At 36.3% G+C, this 11,751-nt stretch overlaps 2 protein-coding genes and 1 long non-coding RNA gene across 4 annotated transcripts; 1 reads left to right on the top strand and 2 right to left on the bottom strand.

The window, feature by feature from the left end:
* The first annotated feature begins 323 nt into the window (after positions 1 to 323).
* On the top strand, positions 324 to 6,197 carry LOC116162705 (ras GTPase-activating protein 1). The gene is made up of 10 exons (XM_031476378.1): positions 324 to 962; positions 1,506 to 1,761; positions 1,811 to 2,022; positions 2,072 to 2,377; positions 3,184 to 3,533; positions 3,584 to 3,775; positions 3,825 to 4,023; positions 4,070 to 4,300; positions 4,350 to 4,634; positions 4,890 to 6,197. The coding sequence occupies exons 1-10, from the start codon at positions 483 to 485 to the stop codon at positions 5,166 to 5,168; spliced, it is 2,790 nt and encodes a 929-aa protein (XP_031332238.1). The 5' UTR covers positions 324 to 482; the 3' UTR covers positions 5,169 to 6,197.
* LOC116162712 lies at positions 6,043 to 7,196 on the bottom strand. 2 transcript variants are annotated; one of them, XR_004143591.1, is made up of 3 exons: positions 7,127 to 7,196; positions 6,980 to 7,077; positions 6,043 to 6,169 (listed from the first exon to the last, which is right to left on the bottom strand). It is a non-coding gene; the product is annotated as an uncharacterized LOC116162712 (long non-coding RNA). The 2 variants fall into 2 exon arrangements; XR_004143590.1 differs by having other exon boundaries at positions 6,980 to 7,149.
* Positions 7,197 to 7,338: 142 nt separating this feature from the next.
* LOC116162707 (tRNA (guanine(10)-N2)-methyltransferase homolog) lies at positions 7,339 to 9,877 on the bottom strand. Its single transcript, XM_031476383.1, has 8 exons — positions 9,729 to 9,877; positions 9,618 to 9,683; positions 9,319 to 9,567; positions 9,129 to 9,263; positions 8,814 to 9,077; positions 7,994 to 8,132; positions 7,739 to 7,937; positions 7,339 to 7,682 (listed from the first exon to the last, which is right to left on the bottom strand). Exons 1-8 carry the CDS (start codon positions 9,792 to 9,794, stop codon positions 7,397 to 7,399), a joined length of 1,404 nt encoding a protein of 467 aa, XP_031332243.1. The 5' UTR covers positions 9,795 to 9,877; the 3' UTR covers positions 7,339 to 7,396.
* Positions 9,878 to 11,751: the final 1,874 nt, after the last annotated feature.

The following is an 11,751-nucleotide window of genomic DNA, read 5'->3' as shown; positions in this document are numbered from 1 at the left end:
GCAATCCATTGGGCTCGTGTGCTAGAGAGAGAACGCATGATTTTTGCCCAAAAATGGCGGAAGTTACCAGATTCTAGTAACTTTAATGGTAGGGATTGTTCCACCTGTTTGGAGATATCTCTATATATTTTTATAAAACATGACAGTACTTTGAAGTTAGGTTATAAAAAATGACAGCTATTCAGATTTTATTTTTCAATTTTTGTAAGTTGGCAGCAAATTTGCCCAAAAATGGCGGATGATTGCGGTACTTTCTATATCTAGTGACTTTAGCTGCAATAACCACTTCCGACAGTTTTGTTTTTTGAATTAGAAGTGTCAAATGTGTAAAACAAGCATTTAGAAACGTCAATAAGCCACAGCAAGTGCTTGAACAATGGATGTAGGTTAGTTCTCACTATTAATCTTAATTAACTATCAAAAATATCAAGCAATTAGAAACCTAATGCTAAAAAAATAGTAAATAGTGCTACAGTTAAACTATGGCAGATCTTATACGCACAGGAAGCGGCCAGGGCGCAATTATAAAGGATAAACTCGGTTCTCCCAGTACTGGAAGTGAAGATGGGAATGAGCAAGACACGCAAAGTGTTCCCAAACAAGAGGTAGACGAACCAGATTTAGGAGATTCCGCTCCTCACGCACCTCCCGAAGCTCAATGGTATCACGGTAGATTAAACCGATACCAGGCAGAAGAAAGACTTTGGGAAGCTGCAAGATTGGGCAGTTACTTAGTTAGGGAGAGCGACAGAAAACCTGGTTCATATGTACTGTCATACTTGGGACGTACAGGTATCAATCATTTTAGAATAACAGCCGTATGCGGGGATTTTTATATCGGCGGCAGGCAGTTTGATTCTTTAAACGATTTAGTTGGGTATTATACGGCGTGCAGCGATTTATTAAAAAGAGAGAGATTGGTCCATCCGGTTGCACCACCTGAGCCTGTCAACGATAAGAAGGTGAGTGGTTTTATTTTTATAGTTTTGAAGCATGAGTCAGAAGTTATTTCCTGACCAGTTTTGTTATCAAATACTTGTGGATGTAATACGCAGAATATTTAAAATTCAAAGGAAAATCATCAATTTTTTATTTCATGATGATAACAATCTCGACAACAATATTTTACTGAGTTTCCTAGTAAATTAAAACGAGTCACTTATTTTTCTGTAGATTTTGGACGAAGCGCTACCTGAAGGCGGGAATATTCTAGCAAGATTTCTCGCACAAGCTACTTAGTAGCAACTTGTGCGAGAAACCTAGCTAGAGTATTCCCGCTTTTAGGTAGCGCTCATGAAGCGCTTCGTCTGGTGTTATCTGCAATGATTTTCCATATGCTTCAATCTATTACTTTCTTACTGTTGGAGGGGAAAAATGGGTAAATGAAATGATAGAAACTGAATAGGGTTTAACATTGAAATTTTAATAAAAACCCCTTGACACTAGCACCTCACAAAAAAAAGTACCACCCTAGTCTAGTCTATTTACTTTATTTTACATTATAGAGGGTGGTGGCAATATTACCATACACAAAAATGCCAGATACTGACGAGTTAAGTTTTAAGAAAGGCGATATATTTTTCGTTCACAATGACATGGGCGATGGCTGGCTGTGGGTTACTGCTCACCGTACAGGCGAGCAAGGTATGATTTTCACAGAACTTGTGGAAGATCTTGACGATAGCATCGACCCAAATACAGTCTTCCCTTGGTTTCACCCCAACTGTACGAAGAATGAGGCAGTGGATTTGTTGGTCAAAGGTTAGTAAACATGATCTATACTTTATATATCATCGTAAGTTTTCTTTAGCCGGACCTGGAAGTTTTCTGGTGCGACCGAGCGATAATTCTCCCGGTGATTACTCGTTATTTTTCCACATTAATAACCAAATACAGCGTTTTCGTATTGAAAAGAAAGGTGTAAGGTATCTTATGGGCGGTAGAGTGTTTGAGTGTCTCGACGCTGTTATTAATAGATATAGAAAAGAGCAAATTGTAGAAGGTTATACGCTTCAACATCCAGTGAGTTTTTGTATTGTCATTTTTTAAAGTTATCGTTTCTCGGTTACAGCTGTTAGTTGATGGCACAAAACAGCAGGACTGGGTACCGGAAACACCAAAAACCAAATCGGAAGCCGCCGAAAAAATTTACGCTACTTTAAGAGAATGCCGTGATCAGGCTGGATTGAAAAGAATGAGAGGGATCAAGCACCAAGGCTATTTGCATCGGAAATCTGATAAAGTGGGGAAAAAGTGGAAATTGTTGTATTTCGTTTTGTTGGTTGATGGTACTGACACTCATTTGTATTTATATGAGAATCCAAAACGCACAAAACCGAAGGGTCTTATTGATTTATCGTGTGCATATCTTTATCAGGTTAGTATTTAATTCTCTCAAATCTCATACATGTGAAATGATAGAATTTATAAAATTGTGCAATTCTAATAAAGTGTTCTGGAGGCCCCTATAAAGTTCTAGAGGTCATTATAAATCTTGGGCAATCAACTAATAAAAAAGTAATATCGAAAATATGGGGATCCAACTTTACGCAGCCTTCCATTGCTTCAAAAAGTGCTTTTTGAGAGGTCTGCGAAATAATGCAAATAAAAACTTCAAATATTGACCAAAGTCTACTAAATATAACCACATTTATCTTTTAATGAAGAGTTACATTAACTTGTGTAGGGTGATCTAGAACTGTGACCTGAACTCCAAAATCCATCAAAAAATGATTTCGACTATGTTTCTTAAGGAACTGTTGAAGAAATCGCCTGAAATATCATAACTGGTCGGTTTTGATATTGTAGAGTTAAATGCAAAACTTTATTATAAAAAGTGTCAGTGCCTGTGCCTTTTAAAGGTCACTCGATACAGAACTTTAAAATGCTAACAAAAATATTGCCAAATACATCCCCAATGACAGCGGTTTTGACAAGTTCGATAGGATAGGTTGAAAGTCTTACAGACTCAAAATTTGCAGCCCAAAAATAAGCCTCACAGCAAAATATTCCCATCTGGAATTTGATTTTAATAAAAAAAATTCTTTTTTTAAAAAAGTATTTCTCTCAGATTCTCGCAGTTTATTTTTTTTAAGAACAAACAAAACTATACCATATCACAGCACTTAACTTGCATAAACTGCTCAGTAGGTACAATATGATCACTACGAAATACTATTACAGGTACACGATAGCTTGTGGGAGAGACCACACTGCCTACAACTTGTGGAAAGAGCTTTGCCCTGTCTAGCCACTGTCACTCACCTAGCGGCTCCATCTACGGAAGAGTGCCAAGCTTGGGTCAACGCCCTCAAACCGTTATGTATCCCACAACTCAGCAGAGCGACATCCAAAGTTCCGAAGCTACGTGAACTTCGTTGTTTGACCTTACACATTTTAGACGCTCATCGTTTGCCGTATAAGCTTGTGCCGACGCCTTTTATTACTGTCCAATTAAACGGGCAGGTCAGAATCGCGAAAACTAGGGTCAAGTCAGGACCGGATCCCGTGTGGGATGAGGAATTCATTTTTGAGTAGATACACGATGCGCTTGTTTTGCCAATTTTTTATTGTTCACTCGTAGTGATGTGCCATGTGATATTGTTTCCGTAACGTTAACGGTGCATAACAAGGGAAAACGAGGGAAGGATTCCGAAGTTGCAGAGCTGCATCTGGAGTTGTCTTCTTTAGGTAATGGGGAGGAAAAGGAAGAATGGTACGGGCTATCGGGGCTTACGCCTATCGGCGAATGGGGATCGTTGAGATTACGAACAAGGTAACGTAAACACCTTCGCCTTGTGTCTACTGATAGTGCAGCTTTGTAGATATTTACACGATTTAGTTATGCCGGCCGAAGAATACAGTCCACTACAACAGCTATTATTGGAACCCGGTTTGGTTTCGGTAAAGTGTCTAGCCGAAATTTGTCATGCGGATCGTGCACCTCTTGCTACAGCGTTACTTCGAGTTTTTCGTGCGGAGGGACGTGAGACTGAACTTCTTAAGGAACTTAATTCTGCAGAGGTAACGGAATTACATGCCACTTATTCTTAGTTGACAATATTTATAGGTTGCTCGCGAGACTGAGACACCTACGCTGTTTAGGGCGGCAACTTTAGCTACCACTCTGATGGATTTATACATGAGGGCCGAATGTGGGGGATTTCTGCAAGCTGCAGTACTAGAAACAGTGCTTCGACTGTTAGAAAGTAAACAGAGTGCCGAATTAAACCCTGCCAAAATGGACTCTCCAGATGACGCCTGTAGTAACGCGGAATTTTTGTTACAAGTGCTAGATCAGGTTTATGACAAGTTTTTTTTCATTATCGATTTTATCTTAAAAATTCTAGGTAACATTGAGTATATTTATGTCTCCAGAGGCGTGTCCGAAGTCCGTGCGTTTTATTTGTGGTTGCCTTCAAAGAGCAGTTGTCTCAAAGTGGCCAGGGGAACGTCTGGTTCGTACTAGAGTGGTGTCTGGATTTATATTTCTCAGACTCCTTTGTCCGGCTCTGCTAAACCCTAGGCAATTTGGGCTTGTTGGCGAACAACCGAGCCCCGCAGCCACACGAAGTCTTGTCATGGTTGCAAAATGTTTGCAAAATCTTGCAAATCTTGTGGAATTTGGAGGAAAGGTAAGGTTTTTTTTTAAATAATTGCATCTGCAAAGCAGCTTCAACAAATCAATTATCTCAACTTATTTGTCTCATTCAAAAAAATAGTTTCTTTACTACCTTACATGGAAAGAATGCTTTTTAGGTTAACCTCACCTATGCACTGCATCGTCAGAAATGTTACATACAGTTAAGCTAAGAATGCGAATTGTGCATAACTGTTCGTATTTGCTAAAGGACGATCACGTTTTCTTAAAAGTGTTCTCTTTGATATAGGAACCATACATGGAAGTGGTGAATCCTTTCATATTGAAAAATAAGGAACGAATGGTCGTATTTTTGGATCAGCTCTCTTCCGTAACCGAAGCAGGAGAACCAAGGATAACCAGCAAGCCAGATACGGCAAGAGAGCTAGCTACACTTCATCATATATGTGTTGCCCACTTACTTGAACTACAAGCAGTTGTCAAGATCAACAATAATATCAAAACTCTAGTTACGGTCACCGATATGCTTTCCAAGCACAAGCAAAAGTATTTAGAAATGATCAGATAGCAAAACTAAAGTGCTTACGTTATAATTCATTTTTATGTATTCTCACTAATCATTTTGTGTAGTGAAGTAGCGTAACAACCTATGAATATGCAAGAATGAATTGTGACTATACACTGCCACGTCTCAGGCAATTACTGCATGTGATCGTTTAAGGAATTCTCAATCGAGAAAAACATTCGAATCATTTTTTGATGCGTGCGTATCAAATTTGAACGTGCTTCCTTTAATTTCATTAAATGTATTATGTTGTATTATGAAATGTAACTCTTTTACGAGTCATTGTTTAAAGACTGCCTTTTTTTTTACTAAGTCAGTAGCAGCATTTTGTAAGTAGGCGTAAATTTAGATATTATTTCGAGCAACAGAAACTTAGCTGCCTTTATAGATTTAATGTATTTTGGTGTTTTTTTATATACGTATAGTAAACCGTGACAGTTAAGTGTTACACATATAATTCAATGAACAAGTTAACCTCTACTTATTTATTACAGATCCGAGTAGTCAGTTTAATTTTAGATCACGTTAGAGTAAGACCATAGCTGAGGTTGCTGCTTGTGTTAGTATTTTAATTGCGTTACGCAATTTCTAATGGCCATAATATTTATTATAATACATATTTTCCTGCATGTCTCCCCTTCATTAGTAGGTATATCATAGTTAGTCAAATTGAGAACATTGTATAAAATTTGTTTGTGTTTCATTTTAAGTGACAAGGAGATTTGACTGAAACATTTAGAGTCAATATTGCATAAATATTTGATTGATCTAAGACTTTTGTCCAAAAATTTATAAAAAAGATTATTTCTTTACATTTGTAAACTACTATCTTATTTATACTAGATATCTGTATGTACTTTTTATATTAAAAAAGGTGTATCTGAAGAGGTACTTTATTCTAACTTAGAAATAAAATAGAAAAGGCCATAATTAGACAGGCTCCTGCTACCCATGGTGATTTCCTTTCTCCGATTCTCGCACATTTCCAGAATGTGCCCATTAGACTGAAAATAAACATATTGTTAAAACTCACAATATAAGTTATTTGATCAACCTACGCATGAGCCCAATTTAATGTATAACGAGATTCTAGATTTTCACTCCCACTCATCACAAAGAAGATTCAAATACAGGGGTACATGCAGCAAATTCTATGAAGAAAGGAAAAGTACCATGAATTTATACATGGGCTATGTATACTTTTAAAGATAAATGCAACCAACTGACACAAGTTTGATTTAAATGCTTCCGTTCACCAGATGAAGCGCTACTTAAAGGTGGGAATATTCTATCAAGGTTTCTTGCGCTAGTTGCTGTTTGATAGGACTGTCCAGGTGTTTACCACCGTAAGTCAGAAGTACGGTACAGAAGGCCCATGCACATTGTAATAATGTGTTTCCACTTGCGAGTTATTCTGTTCTCTACTGAAGAGAGTACTAAGCACTGACAGAACTTGACGGATCGGGAAACAACCGCCACGTGTGTAGCCAAGCTTAGGGATAGCTATAATCTTTTTTATTATTAGCATCAAATTGTAATTTCTTAACATTAAATAATTGGGTAATTTATGAAACTAGACATTGTACAGTTTATCGGACCATTCCGTCCCAACTGAAGTACACAGTCGACAGTCCTCAATTAAGTAATGTACTTACCCAACTTTGTTTCGATCCATAATACTTGGAAAAAGTGATCTTAAATAGGCACAAGTACAAATCAGTAGTAATACGACGGTTAATAAACTTTGGAAGTTAAACACAGCAGACTAAAGAAATCAGTTTAAAATCAAAATTTTTTGATAATAAGCTACTTACCATTTTGCTTTCCTTTTAAAAGGCTCTAAGTTTAGAGATGGTTAGTTAGAGGTTATGTCAATAATTATCGCAAGACACAGATTCTCAAAACCAGAGAACTATAGTTTTATCAAGTAAAGGTAGGTTTACATGTCGACAAATATTTACCTTTGTTTAACAAACGATCTTACTCATAGATGCTCTTCACATGGATGTAATCTTCCTTTATGTCTACAAGCATTGTATATGTAATACATATACAATGCTACAAGTCTGTCGCCTTCTTCTCCAAGGTCGCAGTATAGTATATACACAACTCTGTGAAGAGTATAGCAGTATTTATAGCATAGCAGAAAAATCTAAATTTTAAAACTGGATCATTAACACAAACAGACACAAAAAGATTTATTTATTAATTGTAAGAAATCATAATAAAAGTTAGTCCTTTAATGGAGTTTGTCGCTGTAGTGCTTCAAGCAGATTTTGTTCTCTAATGTTAGCTTCTTTTAATCTCCTCTCGCGTCGACTCTCATCCCTAGCCTTATAATATTTATTCCTAAAATCAGCTATTGTATTGGCTCCGTTCGAATTCTCCTCTTGCGGCTCGCAAATTTTCTCAAAGGTCAACAATCTCCTAGACGTATATTTACTTAGTACTTGTTCACTGTTTGAAACTAATTTTACGCATTGATGCGTCGGCAGACCCTCCTCGGAGTAGTCTTCCCTAAAATTAAATGTTTCAGATACAAAATTAGTACCGTACTATAAGCAGTGACTTACCTAAAGATGGGAAACCAGCACACCAATCTTCCTCCTATCCTTAAATGTTTAGCGGAAAACGCTAGAAGGTCCTGGTACAGTTCGGAGAATTCATATTGAACTTTTGCGGGAATGTGAGTAGATAAATGCTTTTCGCTAATGCTATAATTTTCTTTATGAATTCCGACCTTTTCTGTCGCTTCTCGTATACCGTATGGGGCTAGAAACAAGAAGAAATTGAATGCAAGTTGTGATGAGGATGCTTCGGTAGCTTACGATCTGTGATGATCGAGTCAAATCTGATATCGTCCCTCCAGAAGGATGTTGCAAAATCGTTAACCATTACATCGATATACTTGTCCTGCAGACAATATTGCTCCATGTTTGCTTTAATACTCTCATTTTCGTCCCTCTTCTAAATTACAAGGGAATAAGTATGTAGAGGTATGCATAAAGAGCGTATTCATCATTAAAGAGAGCTCAGTAACGGAAAAGAGAGTAGGTACCTATTTTATTTCGTTCAACATTGACACGATATACTATCCCAGAAGCGCTCACATCTTTAGAAAAACATAGATTGTAGATCGGGATCAGGTGTTCTGTGACCTGCAATCTTTCCCGGCGAGAGGTTTATGTATGAGATCGCTGTGCATTTATTTGCTTGGATCTTTGACATTAACAGCTGATACAAAATTCGTAACTCATTTTATTTTTATGTGCAGTACTGACTCATGTTTTAACTAATCACAGCAACACATCAAAGCTTCCCTATGCTTTCTACCTGTACCTTCTTAAAATGAATAGAGTATAATTAATTAATTACTCATTAATTTGATTTATTCAGCTTAGAATTAACCACTTACTATGAGTAGAGAAAATCTGCTAAGAAATGAATCAAAGTTCATAGACACACCTTTCGGTACAGGAACACACTGTTTATTGCATACAGTACATGTAAGGTGCACATTGAGGTACAAACCAACAAAGAAACGCACCCCCCTTGGCGCTCATTTAATGTCACCAATTCACCGAATTTTGTAACTAGACTGCATATATGAAAAACTACCACATCTACATTTTTGAAAGCCATACCTACCTTTTGTTTAATTCTAGAGGGTCGACTTTTTCCATGCAACATTAGATAATCTATATCAGATCCAACCACGTAACCACCAAAATACGCTGCGGCTACCAATAACGATCCTGACCCAACAAAAGGATCCAAAACTAGATCCCCTAATTTAACTTGTGCTTGATTTGCCATTAGCAGCGACAGTTGCGGATCCATACTTGTATTACCTATAAATTTACGCGTTTTTAAGGAAAGTTCTCGAATTAACTGTCGGAAACCAGCAGCAACCTAAACTGTCGTATTCAAGCAAACTAAACCAATTGCTCTAGTGCAACTTACTATCCGCCCGAAGAAAACACAGTATGGTTCACTTGGTGGATCGTTAGAATCGATACCATAATACTCCAAATAAAGGAGATGTGTATCTGGATTGTTCAAATTAACCGTCCCTTTAAAGGGAAGATAGGAGAAAGTCTAAAACGTTGTTCTATGTTTGTAAAATACAGCGCCATAATACAAATGAGTTTACCTGAATTATGTTAATTTTGTCAGTTTGGGCCAAGTGCTTACAAAAACTTTGTACAGCTATTTTAAAAGTTTTGCTCAGTTGCAAATGATTTTCGAAAAAACTGGTGGGTATACACTTAAGCTCTCTGTGTAAATCATCAAGACCTCCGGCATGACCCCACAATTCCAAACAATATCTTATTGATAGCGATCGACTTGCTAATAATTTAGCATCTTCTTCTTTTTGGAACTCTACAATCCAGTACGGTTGCTGAAATATACTACTTGCTTTGTGGTGCTTCAAACTGTAGGACAACTCACCAAATCTTCTGGTTTCTCTAGGATACGCATGGTAATTTTAAATAAGGACAGCAGGGATTGAACTTCCTAAAGATAGCGGTTAGTAGAATTAAAGGAAGCTTAACTACGTACCGCAAATCGAAAGTCGACGTGTTCTTGCGCGAAATACAATAAATACCGTCTCCATGAAGAGTTCATTCTATTCAATTGTCTGGTAAATTTGAGGTTAAGTTTAATTTGATGTATTGCTACGTTGCCGTAATTCCCTCACCAGACGAAGCGCTTCATGAGCGCTACCTAAAGGCGGGAATACTCTAGCAAGGTTCTCGCTATCTAATAGCAAGCAGATGTCATTGATTATACACACTTAATAATCAACTAAAACAATAAAAAGTTCCAACGCTTTCCTGTTGCTCTAGAAGAGTTCTCTTCTAACCGGGCTGTTTGATATATTCAAAGGTTGGATACTAGAATATCCTAGAAAGTATGTATATACTTTATAAATCAGCGTGTATTCGGTGTACTTTACACTACTTACCGTAACATAGAAATAAAATCAACACGGATAAGTGAACTTTTAAGAGGGGGAGAGTGTGGCGTTTTTCATAATATAATTTGTCAATGTATAAAAATAAATGTTCTACGTTATTCACAGAATATTAAAATCTTTAATATTAGTAAATTATTCAACTATTATTACCTCTAAGATTATTACCTTAATATATGAATATACTAAGGTATATGTATATGAATATATTCAGAGCCAGGTGAAATACTTTTCAAAATATATTTAAAATAGAAAATACAAAATAAGGAATGCTAATTTATTTTAAATACAAGATATACTAAATAGATTTGGTATTTATATTTAAAATACCAAATAGACAATAGGTATTTCAAACTTATGTACCTTATGTATCTATCTGTTACATTGAGGGCCATTATTATAATATTCATAAAACAAGAACATATTAAAAAATCGTTTCTCATGATTTAACCATTTGCTTTAAGTAAAAGCAGTTTTTCAAGATGTACGTACGTCTGTTAAACATCTTCTCTTTGGTCGCATAATCATTCATGCATAAGAACAGGCGTTCCACAGGAGCCAACGAAGGAATTGTAGTGTTGTACTTAAAAAGCAGATCTCTTATTATTGGATTATTGATCCAACATAAGCAACTCCATACGCGTCACTATAAAACCATACAACGATACAAAGTTGATGATACAAAATTAGCTTTTTTTACATAGGTTCAGAAATGTTTCAAATATAAAATACCTTGAGAAATCTATTTCAAAAACAATATAGTTTTTATAGGATTATTTAAAATACAAAATATGAAATAGTATTTTGTATTTCAAGTACCTAATTAAAGTAGATTCATTTGAAATAATTACCCAGCTCTGAATATTATCAATCACAAGCCTTGTAGATATTGTAAATATATTTTGGTTATAGTATTTCACATCCCTGTGACTGTCTCTTCACGAAGAAAAGTGTTTGGAACCTCATTTTTAGCATAACACAACATAGTTGAGGTAACATTTATGTGCTCGACTTTCCGTCGTCTGTCTGTTCCATCGAGATCTCGGCCCCTGGACCACCTAGGGCCTTCAAGTTTTCGCTAATTGATATAGCTGCTATGGTTTATATTTGCCCGTTGCTTATTATTTAGTCGTGTTACGCGGCAACACCCACGAGTGGGTATTGAAACATTTTTATAATATAATTGGTATGTCTCTTGATACACAGCTTACACAAAATAATCAGTCTATCATGTTTACTTACACCAAAGAGTACCCATTCTTTGCTTACACTCTTGTGCCCGTTTACCATGTGTGGGTAGAGGGTTGCTTCTTTGACATATCTGGACATTTTTCAATGTTGGAACCAAATTTACATCACATTTATAGTGTACGTTGCGAACCTATAAAAAAAACAAAATCATAATAAAACATTAGTTCCCATTGATAAGGAATAAAAGAGGATGTGACATTCTTTCATATGAAATATGATATGCCAAAGTTTGAATGGTCTATAACTTTACCAAATTCAATTGTTTTTAGTTTGACTATCATGTCGAATTTAATAAATTAATGAAATGACTACTGTAAATTTATTAGGGACAGTTTTATAATCAGTTTCTGTAAATGT

This window comes from Photinus pyralis, unplaced genomic scaffold (genome assembly GCF_008802855.1).
Source record: "Photinus pyralis isolate 1611_PpyrPB1 unplaced genomic scaffold, Ppyr1.3 Ppyr1.4_LG2, whole genome shotgun sequence".
Classification (NCBI taxonomy): domain Eukaryota; kingdom Metazoa; phylum Arthropoda; class Insecta; order Coleoptera; family Lampyridae; genus Photinus; species Photinus pyralis.
The sequence above is the reverse complement of the archived record's forward strand: the minus strand, read 5'-3'. Positions and strand labels throughout refer to the sequence as shown.